Source organism: Lutjanus erythropterus, chromosome 18 (assembly GCF_056507025.1).
Source record: "Lutjanus erythropterus isolate fLutEry1 chromosome 18, fLutEry1.hap2, whole genome shotgun sequence".
In the NCBI taxonomy this organism is placed as follows: Eukaryota; Metazoa; Chordata; class Actinopteri; order Lutjaniformes; family Lutjanidae; genus Lutjanus; species Lutjanus erythropterus.
Genome location: NC_139334.1, coordinates 18,626,380 through 18,646,633, shown reverse-complemented (window position 1 = coordinate 18,646,633; position 20,254 = coordinate 18,626,380). Strand labels below are relative to the sequence as shown.

The window sequence follows — 20,254 nt, the reverse complement described above, 5'->3', positions numbered from 1 at the left end:
TTGGTGCATGGGTGGCTTCCGTAAATTATGATATGGTGATATTTGTACTTCCTGAGCTGCCAAAACAAAGACCATTAGCGTACAGTTATATAATGGTGATGATTTCCTGAACAGGCAGGCTGCAACATGTCATGAATTGTTGGTGTCAGTTGAGCAGTAACACTAGATTACAGTTTATGTGAATTATTGCAACATTATTTATTCCAAGTAACCAAAAATATTTGTTACAATCAAAAAGCCATTAAGATTATTTAAAAAAAAAAAACAGACAAAAAGAAAACAGAGTCAAATTTCATCATCTTTTCAAGTATTTATCATTTTCAAAAAATGCAATGATAAAATGTCACACAGTGTTCATAGATTCATATTTACATCTACGTCTACTGTTGTTACATTCAGAAAAAGTATATTTAATTCAAGTGCTTAAAAATTAAGTGATGAGGCAAGTGTTGTGTATTTTACTCCAGAACATTTATCTGAAAACTACTTATTTCAAATACATTTTTTGTTAAATAAAATTGAATATAGAGTATAACAGCAGCAATAAGTTAATGTGTAGTCAGGAATTTCAGTCTATTTGCACATGAAATCCAGTGTTTTTGAATTGTAGTGGTTGGTGATTGCATCATCTCAGTAAGTCAGTTGTTAGACCAGCTACAACAGTTAAATATAGCTTATGGTTTGTTTTTTTTCACTTCAGTAAGGTTTTAAATGCAGATGTTATAATCAACTGAATATCAATTAGCTGTATTGCTTTCCTGAAGTAAAGACTGGTGTAGCTTTTCCACCTCCACATCCAGTATTGTTTTTGGCAACACTTTATATGATGCCCATGTAAGACATTATAATACATTATAGATACCATTCTGTGCTTATAGCAATGCATAATTATAGTTATAAGCACTCGTAAATATTCATAAACCTTTATAGCAATAATCAGAAAGAGTTTTATAATGACTTATAAGATCAAACATCACAATACTTCATAATGGCAAGATCATAGTGTATTATTCTGTATTTCTCATAGTTGTAATACAGTTTGACCATTTTATAAAGCATTATAATCACTGTATTACAGTAGACAATGATCCTTGCCAAAAAATGTCAGTGAGTGACCAGCAATTATAAAGTATTATGACCCTTGACTTTATAAGTAATTTTAAAATGCTTTAAAATGTGTTATGATTATTGTTATAAATCATGATGATTTTTTTTATAAGTGCTTTTATAATATAATTGATAATTATAATATAATTAATATTAGATTCTTAGAAACACAGTATAATGCATTGTGAGTGTTTATAATGCATTATAGGCATGGGCATCATAGAAAGTGGTATCATTAACTTCTCTAGGCAAAGCAGACAGGGTTATCTTATCATGTCTTGTTACGAAAACCTTCCTCATCATCACTATAAACAACATGCTTTCAATTTAAATATCAAATTGTTGTTTCATAGTTGTGTTTTTTATGTTTTTCTGTGAATAGTCCAGTGCAAAAATCCAGCAAGTTGCACTTTAAAACATAGTGTTGTTTATCTCCACCTCAGACGTCATCAAGCTCTTGTTCCTCTTGGCTCTGCAGGAGAGGAGGAGCCAGGTGACACCCCAGCCAATCAGAATACCCACTACAGCCAGCACAGCAGCGAGCCACACTGGCACACTGTCTGTGCAACCAGAGGAGAGAGGCAGGGCTGTGCTGTGTGTGGTGGGCTCTGTGGTGAAGCTGGGGACTGAAGCTGTGCTGTCTGGTGTGGGGGCTGTGGTGAAGCTGGGGGGTGAAGCTGTGCTGTCTGGTGTGGGGGCTGTGGTGGTGGAAACGGGGAGGCTGTTCACCTTTGTGAAGATGTAAGGATGCTCCTGGAACACAAAAGAGTGGAGGTCTTTGATTCAGTCACATCCACAAACTTTACAGATAAATCACAACTTGGTGGTGGCAGCTTTCTTACCTCTGTGGGGCATTTGATGTTACTCCTGCTGTTTGTGAAATTGTTGTATATCTGTTTTTTACCCACTGGCTCCAACTAGAGATAAAACAGAGCACATCTTTGCTCAGTCCACCACTAAATTGCAGTGAGATGAGGTAATTTTGGAAAGACTTACCCAAAATTTCTTCCCCTGTCAAACACAGTTACCCTTTAAACTCACCATGTTATTCCACAGAGCTGCAGCCATGTCAGCATGTCCCCGCTCACTGAAGTGGAAACAGTCCACAGAGAAGTAGGTGGTGTCAGGTTTGCTGTCCTGGAGAGAAAATAATGACATCAGTACTTTTAGGAATTATGTGCTTCAAAGGGCAGGTTTTTTTTTAAACAGGACTTTATTAAAAAATGCAGCAGTATATCATACACAAATATAAAAACAGCACACAAGGAATTTACTGTACAGCTAACTAAAGCAAGACGGTCAAATCCTGCTGACACTAGCTACAGATAGCCATATTATAAAAAGGGATAGGCCTTGTTACTGCCCCAGAGCTAATATTTGTTTGTAGTGCAGCGTAGGATTGGGGGTACACGGAGAACTTACAGCATTCAAAGGAACGATGGTGTTCTTAAAAAAGGGCTGCACAACGGCAGCGAAGTCCTCTCGGCCATCATAGCGGCCTCCGTACACCAAACTCTCTGTCATAATCTGAAAGAAAGACCACAAACACTTATTGAAAAGTCATGAATCTATAAAAATGTAAATATCTGAAAATCTGAAAACTCACCATTTTCATTCAAACTCAACAGAAACAACACTAACTAACAAACAAAAAACACTCAACAAAAACATCTTGGCTCATTTTTTTAGTGCATCACCGACTCTGGTTTGGTTGAAACGATCCCTTTATTCACTGTTTCAGGTGTGAAAACATCAGGAGAGGAACGAGAGGGAAGTCGGACATCAGAGAAGCAGCAGAGAGAAATGGTGTGTGTCCTACGGCCAGAATATCTTCACTGGCCAAGACGTTTTTGGTGAGTTTTGTTTAGTTTCTATTAAGTTTGAGTGAAGATGACAATGCTAATGCTAGGCTAATATTGCTAATGCTGAAAATGCTCAAAAACACAAAAGATAATTGCTATTAACAATATGTACCAAACAAACTGAAAAGCAAAGTATCTAACTCAAGAATGAAAAATCACAGTTTGTCGTCCAAGATAATGTTGCTATATCATTAATAGGGAGTAAACAGACATGTAGCTCAGAAAATGGATACATCACACTACATTACCCAAGTAAAGATTGGTTCCAAACTAGTTATGATGTCACAAAATTGTGCTCATGTGTGCATGTCTTAAACTTTAGGCGAGCACAGAGAAAGTTTCCCCCCTCAGCACACGAATCCGAAAACTGCCTCTGCACATAAATTATTCTGCGCAGTAAAGGTCAGACATCAAAGTGAAATCACAAGAAGCAAAACTCATTTTTCAGTGGAGGGGGACTTTAACTAGATGTTGGTCACGCATGTTACTGTCTGCTAACCTGTAGCTCCCGATTGATCCGTTTTACTTCAGCCAGCTCTGGGGAATTCTCTCCTGCTAATAAGAAGCACGGGCAGACATACCTGAAGAACAAAGGTGAAAATACACAGATAATTATGTTTTTTTTATAGTAATTACTGACAGATACTTAATGCTACATTCTGGACATAGCACACACACATATTTCAGTTTTTATTATTTTCCAAAATCATGTTTTTTTGATGCGCTCTAAGGAATACCAATCAAACTGGTGTTTTTTTTTTTGTTTGTTTTTGTTCATCTGTTTTTACAAATGAACTCCTCATGGGATACACCACTTCACTGGGTTATTAGATCAATATTAAGAGAAGTGCTGGTGATTCAAAGGAGTCTCTCGGACTCAATGGTCTTCGTGTAGGATTGATTTTGGTGCGAGGATCAGTGAATGTACTTTTGTAACACACTGCATCCAAGACTGTCCCTTTTGATCCTGCGAAGGCCTTCGATTTCCAGGATCTCCAAGACGTTGACAATTGCCCTGGGTACCTACAGCCAGAGACCACGTGATCTTAATACAGTTTCAAAGACTACATTTCAGATCTGTCAATGTCAAACTTGTCAATCTTTTGTCAGTGATAATTTAAAGGAAAAGTTCCCCCCCAGAATCAAAAATGCATATTTTTCCTCTTACCTATAGTGATATTTATCCATTTTGGTGTGAGTTTTTGAGCCGTCTGCCTTCTCTCAAATACATGGAATAAGAGACCATTCTTTCCAGAAATATTGACAGTTATTCAATACCTTGTTGTGAGAAGTTTCATGTCAGAACTATTTTATTTTTTACCAAACTACATCTGCCTAACGTAACAGAAAGAAGCATCTACTCCTGGACGAGAGGCTCGGGCTTGTGACAGCACGGTATGTAAACATTAATGGCGTCTGTGGCTGAGTTGTAATGTTGAACACCACTGAGATTGCTGGTGGGGGTTTGTAGATGCACGCTTTCTACTGTGCAGTGACAGTTGGCAAGTATAGTTCACTAGAAAGAAAATAGTTCCTACATGAAACTAGACATGTTGAGTTTTTTAAAATGTATTTTTTCAAATGCAAATGTTTAAAGGAAAGATTTTATTTTGTTATTTTCATTCTTTTAAAGTTACTAGAATACAAGAAACAAAGTCTCTAAAATTCATGTTTTTTGGTGTCAAAATCCTATTTTTTAAGGGTGGTAACTACGGCCGAGTGCCACTTATTTCCGTTAAATTCGAGAGGAGACAGACATCTCTATGGCCAATTATCTTCAAAATTCACCAACTCACACCAAAACAATACACATCAATAAACAGCACTGCAGATCAGAGGGAAAATATGCATTTTTGAATTTGTAGTGAACTGTCCCTTTAAGGGAAGAAAAGACAATGCAAACATACTTAATCTTGGCATTTTCTTTAGTCTGTTATAGTATTTTTGAAGAATCATATTATATATATATTTTTTTTAGCAGAAAACATCATGTTACCTCTTTGTAAAGCATGTCCAAGCTTGTCATCATATGATGGCTGTAGTTCTGAGGTGACAGAGTGGCCTGTAGAATAATAAGATTACAGGGCAGGTTTTTAATAATTCATCATGAACACATCTGTCCTCACTGTTTTTCCTTCATTAGCAGCTGTTCTCTGTTGTGAACAGAGAAAAGTAGAGTAATTACAGCACATTTCAGGGAAACCGGCCAAGTTTGCAGCCAAAAAGCACATATCAACCAAAAGAGCCGACGCCATACAACATGCATGAGCGTACGAGCAACAACTAACCCTAAGCTGTCACTACCACAGTCTCAGAGCTCATCTTAAATTGATGCTGCGCTTTGATATTCTGCTTCAAAGCACAAACATTAAAAGAGAGACTATCCTGTCAGTGGAGCGAGGACGGTAATGGAAAGAGAAAAAGAGGGGGGGAAAAAAAGGGAAATGGAGGCAAAATGAGAAAGGAGAAGGAGAGACAGAGACAGGATGAAGAGAGTCTGGCTTGACCTCTGTGTTGTTTATGCCTCGTAGAGAACAAGGCCTGTCACTGTGCCTCGTGTGCTGGTTTCATGCAGACAGAGGCTGAGATAGAGGGGAGAGGGGGCTGTTTTGTGTTGGAGGGGTGAAGTGACAGAATGTGCTCATTGAGAAGAAACCATGTCTGCTCTCATCTTACTCTGACACAATAAAACAATTAGGGGAGGGCTGTTTCACAAAGCTTGATTATTCTGCTCCAGTGCGCAGTCCCATTTGGGGAGTGATATCATGAGACGGCTCTGTACACAGAGCATCACACAACACTACGGGATGTTTAACCACTGGGCTAATGGAGGAGACTGAGGGGAGTGCTCTGAACATGTCCTTCATCATCCATCATTCCCTGTGACAACTTCTTAAAGCAACTCACGCGGTCGTTGCAGTACTGACACAGGTCATTGCCTCCAATGAAGAGGGTCACCAGCTTCCAGTCATTCTCAAAATCCACCGTCTACGTCCGTTAAAAGGATGGAGAGACAGTCAGAATGAAAGAGATGACAAAGATGACATTTTTATAGAAGCCAGAAGCTTAATGCTTTCACCTGAGAAAAAACTTGTTCTGTTTTCAGAATATATGAGATAATATTTATGCAAAAAAATTTCAGCTCTGTTTTTGTGAAAGTATGGGATAATTTTTCATGAAAAAAATTTGTTCTGTTTTTCTGATTATATGAGATATTTTTCTATTAAAAATTGTACTATTTTTCTGAATTTATGAGATACTGTGATTTTCCATGTCAGAAATAATTAGGTTCTGTTTTCCTGATTTCATGAGATCATTTTTCATTTAAAAATGATCCTATTTTCCTAAATTTAGGAGGAATTTTTTTCATGTAAAAAGTGGTTCTGTTTTTCTGAATTTATGAGATAATTTCCAAGGAAAAATGTCTCTGTTTTCTTGAATTAATAGATAATTTTCATGCAAGAAAAGTTTTTGATTTTCTGAATTTCTGACATAATCTTTCATGTAAAAAAAAATAGATTGATCATTATTGGATCATTTTCATGAAAAAATATAGCAAGTGAATGGTTAGGATGGTTCACAGGTCTTACAGTTCAGCCATTTTTTTTACATGAAAAATTATCTCATAATTCAGAAAAATAGAGCATTTTTTCTCAGGTGAATGCATAAGCTCCTGTACATTTTTGCACATTGATGTATTATAATTTGTGCATCCATTAATATAGTGTAAACTTACAGCGTCATTTTTCATTTTATCAATCAGGTTTCGGACCTGTCCTGGGATTCCTCTGCATGAGAAATGAAAGATTTTCATTAGTGCACAAAATATTTAAAAGGCAGCACAAAAGTCCATGAAAGTGAACCTGAGAAAAGATCAATGCAACGTTAGAACTCACGCAATTTTAGCTCCTGATACAGCCACGTTGAAGCCAGCCCTCCCTGTCCCTCTTCCCAGTGACACTCCTTTGATTTTAGGATTGAACTTCTTCAGGATATCTGATGTAAAAGAAGTAGAGAAATTACTGCACAAGAGGCAAAATACTGGTGATGTTACAGTCCAACTCTGTCATCTAGTGGTGCTAACATGCATTACATGTCAAGAAGGACACAGGACAGATGAGGCATATTTATTACTTACTAGGCAATGTTGTGACAGTCTCAAGACTTTTGTCTCCTCCAATGCTTGTTAATGAAAAACAAAAATAATTGATTTCATTAGATTTATTTTAGAACATAAAAAAATGGCATTAAATGACAGCAAAATGTGCAACGGAGGTGAAAAGACTAAATGGCTTTCATGGGTCTTCGGTCATCATGTGTCTCCCACAGATTTGATTTGAAAAAAAAAAATAGATTGCTGATTACAGTTTTGAATACAGATCTTTAGTTTCAAAACATAAAGTAATTATCCTGTAACAAAAGTCTGAAATATATCAGGAATATAATAGCTGTTTTTTACCAACAGACTGACCTGGGAGCTGCTTGATGTTGTGCCACAGTATAGATCCTAAATATTATACAGATTTGACTGAATTGACCGAAACAGGTTTTTACAAGGGGTGACTGGTCTGGTAAGCGTAAAGATCTGATTTCTGATTCTGGAGATGAAAAAGTGACTTGATAGAAGTGGTGAATATGTTGGCCCATAATAGGAGAGATATGGATATATTAAACTATAATGAAGCATAGGGATTAGTGTTAATCACAGTATGGTTCATCATGCATTATGTGCATTGCATTGATCACAATATAATGCGCATAAATGTGTCATGAATATAGTTTGTGTGCAGTCTCTCACCTCCATGACACTCCTCTGTACTCAGTTCTTAGCTGCAGCAGACTGTTTGACTTCGCACCGAAGCCGGCCTACATGCAGAGAGAGATGATTATAGTGTTCAATCTTTTCCACACACATTTCTTTCTCTGTTTCTCTCCCTGACCCTTTAAATTGATAATGTTCTCTCAGCTTGCACATTAACTTGATTTATAGACACCTAGAGAAAAAAGTAGAAGGTAACACAATCGACCCATCAGTGGGTCATCATTTAATCATTTATCTTAGCATTATTCAAAGCCACATAACTTCATTCCTGGTGCCGGTGGAGATTCCAAAGGTAAAAGTTATGACTATCTGGATTTTGCATAAATGGTGTGTAGAAATTCTTATATTGCAGTTTTATTACTTGCACAAAGAAATTTATTCTGTCAATGTTATTGTTATTCATTATAGTATTATTATTTATTATAAGTAATAAGAAAAAGGTAACAGGCAACATCTATTAGCAAGAATGCAACCAAATGTAATTTATTTGGCATGTGTCAAAACAGAAATATGCTAAAGCCAATCAAGGTCTTATCACTGGACATCTCTAAAGTATATGCCAAAGCACTAAAAACCGTACTACCTGCCCTTATAATTTTCCATAATTTTTAGGAAATATTGATTTTCAAGCAAGACGTCCTGATCAAGTTTGGCATTTTGTGTCTGCATGTACAAAAGTGCACTGGTTATTTCCTGAACAACCCAGAGTACAGTAAATGACATTTAAGATATGGAAAAGATTTTTTTTTTCTCTCCGTCTTAAGAAAAATGTGTTCATTAAATTCTGGATGAAGTGAGTCAAATATGTAAAGTTCTAATGCTGTTTTATTCTAGTAAACCTCATTTTATTTTTATTCCAATCTTTCCTGGCAAGTTCTTAAATTTTGTAAAAAAAAAATCTGTGAACAGCAGAGGAAATAAAACAGCCCTTGTCATGATGTATCTGATAATATAAAGTGCTGTTAAAATAGAAAATAGAAAAAATAGAAATAGAGAAATGCTTTGCAGGACGAAGAAAAGAGAAAGAGAGAAGTCGAAAAGATACAGACAAAATATAAAACTTGGAGAAATAAGTACATCAAGCGAGGAGTTTGATATGCAATTTGAAGCCCAGGGAGATCTTTAAGTATTTTAATCAATATTGTAATTTTACATCTAGTGTGCAAACATACCGTTATAGAGTCTCCCAGAGCAGCCACCACTTTGATGTCTGCTGGTCGAATCCTGTGAGCTAACAAGACATCAACATGAGCTTATTTTCATCTAAACTGTCCATTTCCAGGTATTATCGGCGTAAACAGCATGAATTCTTACCTGAAGTGGGCACAGAGTTGGATGGAGCTGTGTTAACACAGGAAAAGTCACTGCCCCAATTCTAAACAACAACAGAGACACAACTTGTATCTGTAACGTGGAATCATGCATTATTAATAATTATTTGCTGTTGTACAGTTGTGCTGTGTGTGAAAGACAGAAACTTACTGTAACAGGAGCAGGAGTGGGGGGAGGGCCTGGAAACGTGTAGTTGCTATTGACTGCAGTCCTGAAAAATGGGTTGGTCTAATAAAGGAGCAACCAAAAATACATTAATACACAAAAATTACAAAACCAACAGCATATGATGTGCAGGTTTTGATCAATTTCGGAGCAAAGTTACCTTGGAGGGACACTTCAAACTAATGCCAGCTTCAAAGTCTTGTGAAAAAGTCTTGTTGCCCACTGGCTCTAACTGAGAGATTATTACAGACAGTGATTTATATTGCAAATAATGAAAGCATACATGCCAAATTACAAATGTATTTTAATGAAGCAAAATCCTACCATGTTGTTCCAAAGACCACGAGCCATTTGAGTGTGAGCTTTCTGGCTGAGATGAAAGCAGTCGGGTGAAAAGTACGAGCGATCAGGCCGGCCATCCTTTTAAAATGAAGAGATAGGAGGGAAAAATAAATAAATAAATAAATAAACAAACAAATAAATGACATAATTAAATTAATGAGGAATCAGTGAAAGGGACAATTTACCCCAAAATCAAAATGACATATTTTTCCTCTTGCTCATGGTGCCATTTATCCGTCCAGATTGTTTTGGTGTGAGCTGCAGAGCTTTGGAGATATCTGCCTAAGAGATGTCTGCCTTCTCTCAAATAAAATAGAACTGGAAGGCTCTCGAATTATGGTGCTCAACGCAGCATACACTGGAAAAACTCGACAGTGTCTCTTTCCAGAAATCATGACCTGGTTTCTCAAAATAATCCACAGATTTTGTTATAAGCAGTTTCATGTAGGAACTACTTCATTTCTATGAAACTGTCGATATATGTACATGTAATGACGCTGCAGGGAAGAGGAAAAATATGTTTATTTGATTTGAGGGTGAATCATCCCTTTAATGTTTCAGGTGTGTCGGCTCTTACCTCTAAGGTGGGAAGGTAAATCTCCCTGAAGGCGGGCTGCAGCACCACAGTGAAGTTGTTATGTGTGTCGTATCGCCCAGAGTCGATCAGTTCTCTCATAGTACGCTGAATGGAAAGACAGACAGAAGATGAAGACCAGAAAATAAATGTTTGACTTTTCTGTGCCAGTTATTTGGAGATGATGGTGTTATGATGATAATGATGAATCAGTCTTTACAATGGGTGTTAAAAGATTCAATTTACATTCAAGTTCTCAAAGCCAGCTTAAGACGAGAAAGAAACTTGTGTTGTGACCACAGACGTTTGTTGAGTCCTTAGGAATATGTACAAAAACTTTCTTTGAGTGTTGTACCTGGTAGGCCCGATTGAACTCATGGACCTTCTGGAGTTCAGCGGATCCCTCTTTAGGCTTCAGTATGCAGGGACAAACTAAACTGAAACATAAACATCAAAACTGTTAAATGGTGATTTATCAGGTTTTTTGGGCAAACTGTTAAAGGGATAGTTTGGATTTTCTGAAGTGGGGTTGTATGAGGTACTTATCTATAGTTAGTGTATTATTTGCAGTAGGTGGCTGTCAGTACGCCCTTAGTTTTGGGGGAAGCAGCAGGAGTACTGGTGTAGGAAGCTAAACAATGAACTGATGTGGACAAGGTCGATGACAAAATGTATTTTAGGCACCTTAAATAAAGGCCCGCCTAAAATAAATCATTATCAGTTGAGATCACTGACCTTACAAACCAGGTGGGACAGCCCAGAGTCTTATCTTTGTGCAGATCACGCAGCGGTACAATGTTTAACAGCTCTACCAGGTTGACGATGGCACGAGGCACCTGGATGACACAAAACATAAAGTTTGTTGGCTGTCTGTGATTATGACTTGCTAACATACAGTGAAGCTGTATGTTGGTGTTAAGCAGATGAAAACATACTTCACTATGGAGGATGTCCAGAGCTTGTTGGATGCGAAGGACCACATTCCTGGGCGAGAAAAAGATCTGTGGAAATAATATTTTATCATTAATACACAAGACCCAAAGCATAAGGTGGAAGGTGTGCATACATAAACGTGACACAGAATAGATCTTGAACAATATTTTTTGAAATATCAGCAGATAAATAAATCTTTATTTTTGTCCTCCAAGATAATTTACTTTAGGACAGTTCTGCAAACACGAAAATAAGCAAAGCATGATGCCAAACTGAATACAAAATATTAAATAATATTGCAAAAATCTTGATAAAAAAAAAAAAACTGCTCACGCTGTCTGTGCAGAAGTCACAGATGTCATTGCCGCCAATAAACATGGTGATCACTTTCCAGTCATTGTAGAAATCAATGCTCTGTAAAGGAGATAAGAGGTAAATCCTCTGTTAATTTGGTCACTGTGAACATAAAACTGAGACAAAGATCACGAGTGCTTATCTGTCTGTAGTTCACCATGACTGTCTTACCGAGTCATTTTTCATTTTGTTCACCAGAACGCGCACCTGTCGCACCATATCACTGAAAACAGACAGATAAATAAAAAGTTTAGATGGTAACATTTTAAGAAGAGCAAATTCTTGGTGGTTCTACTAAGGTTTCATGTGGGGATGCACAATATTATCGGCATGCCACTGCAATTGGCAGATATAGGATTTAAATTGCTTAACTGCTCAGAAGCGGTCATCTCAACCACAAATTCAAAAATTTTACAAATTTGTGAAAAACAGAGAAAAAACAATGTCAATTATTTTGTCCAGTGAATGTGTACACTGTGAAAGGCATTGCATTATGTGACTGCATCTGCTATAAGAGTAGGAAAAATAATATGTTAGTTCCACCACAGGAGAGACTTGATGTTCTCAGATATTAAATGGAAAAAATATGCTCATAAAACAGTATCAGCGTTGGCAATCAGCCAAAATGAATTGGAAAGTATTGTCAAAAATCCATTATTGTGCCTCACTAGTTTTATGTACTGAGATTAAAGGTAAAGACGACACAGTAAAGAACATGACTGACCCACTCTTCGCTCCTGCAACAGCCTGATTCAGTGCGGCTTGACGAGAGTCCTCGTTACCGACTCCCTCTGAGAAGCCGGTCAGGGAGGGGTTAAACTCCTTCAGGATGTCTGCAGATCACAAAAACAGGAGAGGTCAGAAAAACCCAAATGGAGTTTTGATGGATACATGGAACTGTGTACAGTCTGTATTTTTAGCAGATACAGTCATATATCATATAATTTCTAATGAACAGCAAAAAAACATTAAATCACATTTGAACTGAGTGTGAAAGTTTATTCTGAATATTTTAAGGCAAAGCCATATTCCTAGCTTTTTTGTTGAAAACTCTGAATCAAGTAATTTTTCATTTTTAATATTTAACCAGTAGAATATATCATTGGTTTTGTTTTTAAAATGATCTGCCATTTTATTCTATGATTTATTGCTTTTCTGCAGCATTATTTGAGCAAGCAATTTACAGTTTCTGATAAATTTGTGAATTTTATTTTATGTTTATTTTTAAATATTAATACGTTAATTATCAAGGGCATCTTAAAATATTTAGTGGACTCAGCTTGCTATCTGATATAAAAATTAGGTCAGCTGGGCAGTGAAGCCTGTAATGATGGTGATAAGACACTATAAGACGTCATTAAGCACATTAATGCACGTTACAATCGGCCAATAATGGACATCTGATATTTGATTAGATAAAACTTAAGTTAGCGTTTTATGCTATTTAATTTAATGCAATGCAAATAATTAAAAAAAAAAAGAAAGACTAGACAAACATACTTGGCAAAGTGGTCACATTGTTGATGTTTTCATCACCACCAATGCTGAAAATGGAAGAAACAGCGTGTTAGTTTTAAATGCAGCTCCCAAAATCACCACATGATGTACTTTCCCACACAATCAAAATTTGAACAAAGGTGTACTTCAGCTTATCTCACCTCCATGACAGTCCTCTGTACTGATTAATCACTAACAGAAGGTTGTCTGACTGAGCGCCGACACCATTGGCTGCCTGCAGGAAACATCAGAGATAATAATGAGACCATGTAGAACCTCAGGAAATATTGATTGAACCAGAAAGATTTACTGTATACTGCAGGAGTCACGGGCCACCGTGCATATCTGAAATTTATTCCTTGGTATTAAAGCTTTTTATTTTACTTTAGCATTATCATTTTTACTGATGATCTACCCAACTCCTTCCTTACCACATTTTCATCCTGGTTGTCATGTTTGCATGTTTGCACACTGTACATCTGGTCTTAATCTATATTAATGTCTACTGGGATACGTACATTTTAGAAATAAATTTGACTGTAGCAAAAAATGTAAGGACACACTCACTGTCAGAGAGTCACCCACTGCTGCCACCACCTTGATATCTCCAGGTCTGAGTTCATGAACTACACAGAGAGATAATAAGGAGGTTAAACTGAGTTGAACTGAACTGCATTTCCCAAAATACATTAGCAGAATAAAAGCTAAAAAATATATATATATATACTATGTTTTACCTGAAGTGGGTGTGATGGGAGATGGAGTTCGGTCTGTGCAGGGTACCTCAGTGCCCATAACCTGCAAACATGCAGTATTTTTAAATAAGATCAGCTGTACATGCTGTAGTTCTACACTGTGGGTCTGAAGTTGATAGACTTACAGGATCTACTGGTGTGGAGGCTCTTCTCTCTCTTACAGGGGGCGAGTTTTTCTGTGTTCGCAGGAAAGGTCGCTCCTGAGATGAGAGATCAAAATCTTAGTATAAAGATGAAAGTCTGTTCAGGAACATTTACCTCTTGCACCTTTTCACACATGCCAGGCATAGCATGGATAATGTACATGGGGAAGCAAGGGTTAAAAATGTGCTTTTTCCCTGACCGATAGTGATAGATGCTTTTTCTTAGTTTAGGTTTTACAAGTTTGGCAATTCTAGCGGCACAATATTTATCTGAAACATTCATTTATTAAGCACAAACAATTTAACTGGGAACAAGTTTTTTTTTTTCTTTTCCATTCAATTTAGAGGGAACAATTCATATGAAAGCACCACAGAAGTTTAATTTTACATAGCTCATCTACTCGGTTGGGTGATCCCATAAATTTTGTGTGCATTGCTTTTTAATGGGGATGTAAAAGTTCACAATATGATATTTAAAAAGAAATGAACAAATGTGAAAAACAAAAATAAATCTGATGTGCACAGCATTTTTTGTTCGTTCGTTTTTCCTTTTATTTTCATGTGCTTCTGCTTTCCTTGTTTAATAAAATAAAGAAGAAGAAGTCAGCCTTGACCTAAGCACATGGAAAAAATTGCCATGAACTATCTTTGGCAATGAATGTTTGAATAATGTCTGTACAGTGAGCATACAATGAAGAGGTCTACACATGGTTCTACTTAATTTAGGGTTGGCTTTTGAATAGACTGCATTATGGGATGGCGTGTCTTACCTGGGTAGGGCAAGGAATACTAGTGACGCTGCTGTTCATGACCTCTGGCTGATCTGCTGTTGGCTGAAGCTGGAGGAGGGAAAGCTATGATTGGTTAAGATTTTAAGTGCGAATGAGGCCATTCTGCACAGCTAATGACCACCCAGTGTCAAACAGCACTGATTACACAATTTTTGTTTTGCATATACATGTAGACCTGTGATGATCAAAGCTGGACAAAGTCATTGTTTAGGATAATCTCATCAAGTTCATCTTTTAGTACATCTCTTATCTAATCTGCTGTCTGAGTAATAAACATAATCATTGTTTCATCTTAGTTTTGCTTTGAGGGATTACAGCAACTATTCCCTAGTGGATGATTTTACAACTGAGACTCAGGGTCAACTTCAGGGTCAGAACGTGTTGAAGGGTTTCAGACAGCATGATGTCTGAAACACTGTACATTCAATTATTATTCAGGACTTTGATTCGTGAGGACTCACCAGGTTGGTCCACAGCTGAACAGCTAATTGGTTTGGATCTGACCATGTGTTCTCCTGCAGAGAAACAGACCATATATGCTAGTTACACATTAGCCATTTCAAGGGTCTCTAATGCATTGTTACTGGAAGGCAGGCTGTACAGTTTACAGTTATTAGTTGCGGTATTGTTGATTAGGGTGTCTGGAAAAAAGCTTTTATTTACTCACAGAGTCTGAGGTTTCTTCAAGTATAACTGGTTCAGACTGCAGCACAGCAGTGAAGTCTTCACTTTTACTGTGCCACTCTGGATTTTCCAAGACATGACTCAGAGAGTCCTGAAAACAAGATTTGAAAAGTAGCCAGTTATGATTCAGATGAGCATTAAAGGGATAGTTCGGATTATTTGAAGTGGACTTATCCACAGTCGGTGTATTACCTACAGTAGATGGTGGTCGGCACGTCCCCCAGTCTAGTCAGTGTATTAAACTAAGCAATGCTCTGCTGTGAACAGGGTCAGTAGCAAAGCATGATTTAAAAAAAATCTATATCAGTTTAAGTGTGCACCATATTTAGAAGTACATTTCTTCTGTGCTGGTACTCCTCTCTGCTTCTCCAAACTGGGGCCGTGCCAACTGCCATCTACTGCAGGTAACACACTGACTATGAATAAGTACCTCGCACGACCCAACTTCAAAAAATCCAAACTATCCCTTTACCCACAAGCACACGAATACCGTTTCTCGATGCACTTTTACCTGTAGTGTTTTCAGAAGAGTTGCTTTATGTAGTCGCTGGTTGATACGTTCATCTCTCATACACTCACACCGGCTACAAAATAACAAAGCAAGCACATAACTGCCACATGCATTTTTCAATTAAAAAGGATCTCAGCACTATAAAAAAACAAGGTTTCTATTCATGTCAAAATAAAGTAGTAAATATAGTTTATAAAAGGTATTTTGCTAGCTTTTTACTATCTAAAATTCAAAACACTCACTTGTACTGCTGATGATTCGTGCTCCAGACCACAACATGAACTAAAGTATGATGCAGCTGTAAACATACAACCAGCAATTTAGTTTTTGTTTTTTTTTACATGCTATTATGTTCATAGTAAAATTTTGTTCAACAAAAAGCCTTAAAAATACCCTTTTCTGCAACAACTGCAGAGCTGCTTCCACTTCCTGAACAACAACTTTGATATCTGCACCAACCTGAAACACAAAGAAACATTTACACACTCTTAACTTAACACCCCTTATAGACTCTTACTTACAGTATTCTATGTCAGACATGATTTTGTTGTAGTAAGGGATCTTACATTTGGGGAGCAGGCACACATGGAATCTGCTGGGACAAACAGCAGCACAAACTTCCAGTCTGTCACCTGCAAAGATATGAGAAAAAGAAACTGAGTGATTTACTCAGTTCACTGTTAGATGTCATGGCAGCTTTAACCCTACGCTGGCTGACCAAAAAGGTCACACTCGTCTGGACAGGTCGCTCTTTTAGTCAAACTCTAATAAACGCATATAGGAAAATATAAGTTTTAAATTCACATAATCTTACTTGCATGTCTTTGGTCAAAACAGAGCATCAACAGTTTGACATTTGTTCCAGGATAACTAGTTCAGACTGCAGCATTCAGTTTGGTAAAAGGTGACACATGAAGAGGTCGACATTTGAGGAAGCAACAGTCAGGAGATGGTAAGTCTAGCTGTGCATACTGAAAACAGGAGAAACAGCTAGGCTTGCTCTTTCTAAAGGCAAAAACTCTGCCACCAGCACCTCTTAAGTTCATGTCATCAACATATTATGTCCTGTTTGTTTAATCTGCACAGAAAATGAAGTGGGCTGCCAAACTCTCACTATAAGGTTAGGCATTAGTGTTGTTTTTAAATATAAATGACATAGAACAGTCCCAAACAGTCGATTCTATCTCAGCATTGGCTCTGTGAGTTTCAGGATGATTTTTGAGCCACTTTTGACCCATGAAATGCAGATTTTTATCATTTTATTAATAAAATTTTACAGCTAAAAACACATATTTAAGTGTGCAGGACCTCTATGGATACTTTGCGGTTTTGATGAGAGTTGCTTGCTCTCCTAAATATTGACAGAGATGTCTTTAGAGAGGGACAAGCATGAACTCTCTTGTTGATATTCTGCTTTCAGTCAAAGTATCATGGTAAATATTTTATTCTTATTTGTTTAGTAGGCAAACTCACTCAGTGTAGAATTCTCTATCAAAATAAAATGTTTAAAATACAGTACAGAACATTGTTATGAGAGGGTTAATGTGTACCTGATGTGAAACCAACATAGACAGTTCCTCAGCTTCCTCCAACAAGCTTCTGCAACACAAACACACACACTCACATAAAACACACCTGCAGCAATGTCCTTACACAGCATTTATGTGTGTAACTGTGCATGTGTGTTACCTGGGCTGCAACGAGGCCTGATCCACATGTTGAGTGATCACTTCAGGGTTAAACATGGACAGCAGCTCTACTCAACACACAGAGAAACGCACACACACAGAGTGGTACCATCAGACAGTGAATTGTGTACATTATGTGGTAATTACTGTTGTGAAAAAGGAAGCTGGTGAAAGCTTCCTTTCATGTTGCCAGTTTTGCTCACTTTATGTGAAATGAAGGTCAACAACCTTCATTTATGGCCCCCTTTCTTATCCCTAGAGATAAAAAACGCCCAAGCTGTCTTGACTGTGGCCTTCAACTGAACTCCAACTCTAACTACATGGACGGATTATCCTCTAATAGTGTAAAAAGTACATGTTTTTAACTTAAATCTGCTCAAAGTTAATGAGTGACAGAGCAAAAGTATTGTCATAACTACAATAAAGTCAAAGACCAGGACTACACAGGCCTGAGAGCCTACTTAGAAAACTTTAAATTCAACAAACTGACAAAGTGAGAAACAATAAATGTAGGATACATGGAGAATAGTCAATTATTTTTAACACTAAAATCAACAACAATAAATGAGACTTACCAGCTACTCTGTTGACGACTCTGGATGCTTCATGCCTGATGATGAAGACAGACACTTTGTTAGAGGGACTGGTGGTTCATAAAAGGTTTCAGTATATTTGTTTCTGCTTCAACACAGCTCAGGACACCCCTGCATTTGTGTTGTCTCTTCCAGTGATTTATGTAAGCGCGTTGTTTAATAGCTCTTTTTATTTTCTACCTGTGTGAGGGCGGGATTCCCAAGGCATGAAGAGCTGAGATATCCACGGGTCTGAGAGTATGAACTGATGGAGAGGAAACAGGTGGCAATGGAAAGGTCAACAATGCCATGATATACCAATAGACACATAACGCAACATATATTGATATAAAAAAAATGCAATCACAGTAATCACATGAATTGGTAAACAGATTAAAATGATTATTGACGATCACAGTGCTGTACCTGAAGAGGATGGAGATAAAGGGGCAGGTATTGGCGAGCAGAGTATTGGCATGTAGCTTTCACTCTGTAACACAGAAAAACTATTTCAAAGACCGGCTTTGATAGAATACAAAAACAGTGGATAGAGCAAAGAGTTTAATGAACACCAATCTTTGAGAGAGAACGCCATTACAGTATCTTTTGTCCCCCTCACATTATATAAATGGGTTTCCATACATAACTGATGTACTGTACCTTCTCTGATTTTTCTGTTGATGGTTCATTTTTTAGAACATCAACGTTGACAGCATCTAAATGTAACATAAGAAACAACAAATAAGTTTCTAAGAGATCGTAGTTAAATTAACGAGGCAAGAGGGGAAAATTTCATTTAAAAAAAAGCTGATTGTTTAAAAAGTTAACATGTAAGAATAAAAACTCTTTTCATTCATTTCACTCATTTCCCCCAAAAATATAAGAGCTTATTTGAACATAGTACCTGGACACAAAATACATACACATAAATATGTTTCTATAATGTTTTTTATAATTTACTTCACCATACAGGTGGAAGGTGAAGTAAATTATAATGTAGAATACAGTGACTGTAATTTTATTTACGGTTTATGTCATCAGTTACACTACTCAGTCTGTGCAATGTAAAACTGTCTGTGTATTAGTTCTTTCTGTATTTGCATCTCCTAGTCATTTGTACACAATGGACATTTATTGTTTATGTACATAGACACCGAACTTTTCTTTATACTGTGAACATCATCAGCCAAAACAACAACAAAAAAAAACTAACAAACATATCATGTACTCTTAGAGAAATCTAACATTTTGTAATATGCAAGTAAAGCAACAGGTAGTTTATCAATAAGACCGACTTTCATCCACATTGAAGCAAATGCATGCACAATGTTTAAAACAACAGTGTGCACATGACTACAACTAAAGCAGACCAGCTGACTGACCGTTCAGTTACCATTTAATTACGATCTCATCACATAACTGTGTCACCTTGCACTAGAAAGTCATTTATCCATGTCCAAGTTTGTCAAATGTCATGTAGTTTACCTGTGAACTGGGCGCAGGATGCAACAATAGCTGCCAGAATCAGGAGAGCAGATCGAACCATGATGAGGTGAGATACTGAGTGCCTTCCACACTGAGGGTTTTGTGTAATGCCCTCCTCTTTTTCCCCACTCAGATAAAGAATGACTGTAAGCTTTCAGTGACAGTAAAAGTACACTGCACCTGGAAAAGGGGGTGGGGAAGGAAAAAAGTTCCCAGGAGGGCAAAGTTTTAGAAAGAAAAAAGAAAGGGGGAAGAAGAGGAAAACCACCTTTCATGTGCGACGAAAAATGATAATTCCTGTGACTTTTTCCAGTCACACTCTTTTATTCTCATTCATATCTCTTATCTCTTATCAGTTTATCTGGATAACAATCAACCAAACTACAAGTCACACCACCTCCTCTCTACCTCTGCATCTATTTGTCAATGTGTATCTGTGTCACATGCAATATTATTTCTTGTAAATCTACACTATCTATAAGCTCCCTGTTTTTCTGTTTAGCTGAAAACTGTTCTTTTGAACTGTAAATCAGAGAGTTTAGGGATGTTAATGATTAATAACTAATAATTAATCAGAAAATTGCTGTTACGAATTTAACCAATTAAAATGTATCAAGCAACAATTGATCAACAGTCT

The 20,254-nt window shown here is 37.1% G+C and overlaps 1 protein-coding gene across 1 annotated transcript; it reads right to left on the bottom strand.

Moving 5' to 3' along the window:
* Positions 1 to 256: 256 nt before the first annotated feature.
* On the bottom strand, positions 257 to 19,902 carry LOC146310904 (phospholipase B1, membrane-associated-like). The gene is made up of 43 exons (XM_084742817.1): positions 19,618 to 19,902; positions 18,793 to 18,848; positions 18,559 to 18,622; positions 18,334 to 18,397; positions 18,136 to 18,170; positions 17,562 to 17,628; positions 17,423 to 17,471; positions 16,439 to 16,504; positions 16,266 to 16,331; positions 16,115 to 16,170; positions 15,873 to 15,945; positions 15,345 to 15,452; positions 15,139 to 15,192; positions 14,657 to 14,725; positions 13,869 to 13,943; positions 13,726 to 13,786; positions 13,556 to 13,614; positions 13,150 to 13,223; positions 12,992 to 13,035; positions 12,216 to 12,324; positions 11,663 to 11,714; positions 11,471 to 11,551; positions 11,140 to 11,205; positions 10,940 to 11,040; positions 10,560 to 10,641; positions 10,208 to 10,312; positions 9,613 to 9,708; positions 9,449 to 9,520; positions 9,274 to 9,351; positions 9,106 to 9,166; positions 8,964 to 9,022; positions 7,768 to 7,835; positions 7,108 to 7,151; positions 6,866 to 6,965; positions 6,706 to 6,757; positions 5,877 to 5,957; positions 4,966 to 5,031; positions 3,898 to 3,992; positions 3,469 to 3,550; positions 2,530 to 2,634; positions 2,149 to 2,244; positions 1,950 to 2,024; positions 257 to 1,860 (listed from the first exon to the last, which is right to left on the bottom strand). The coding sequence occupies exons 1-43, from the start codon at positions 19,676 to 19,678 to the stop codon at positions 1,519 to 1,521; spliced, it is 3,369 nt and encodes a 1,122-aa protein (XP_084598943.1). The 5' UTR covers positions 19,679 to 19,902; the 3' UTR covers positions 257 to 1,518.
* Between the last annotated feature and the right edge of the window lie 352 nt (positions 19,903 to 20,254).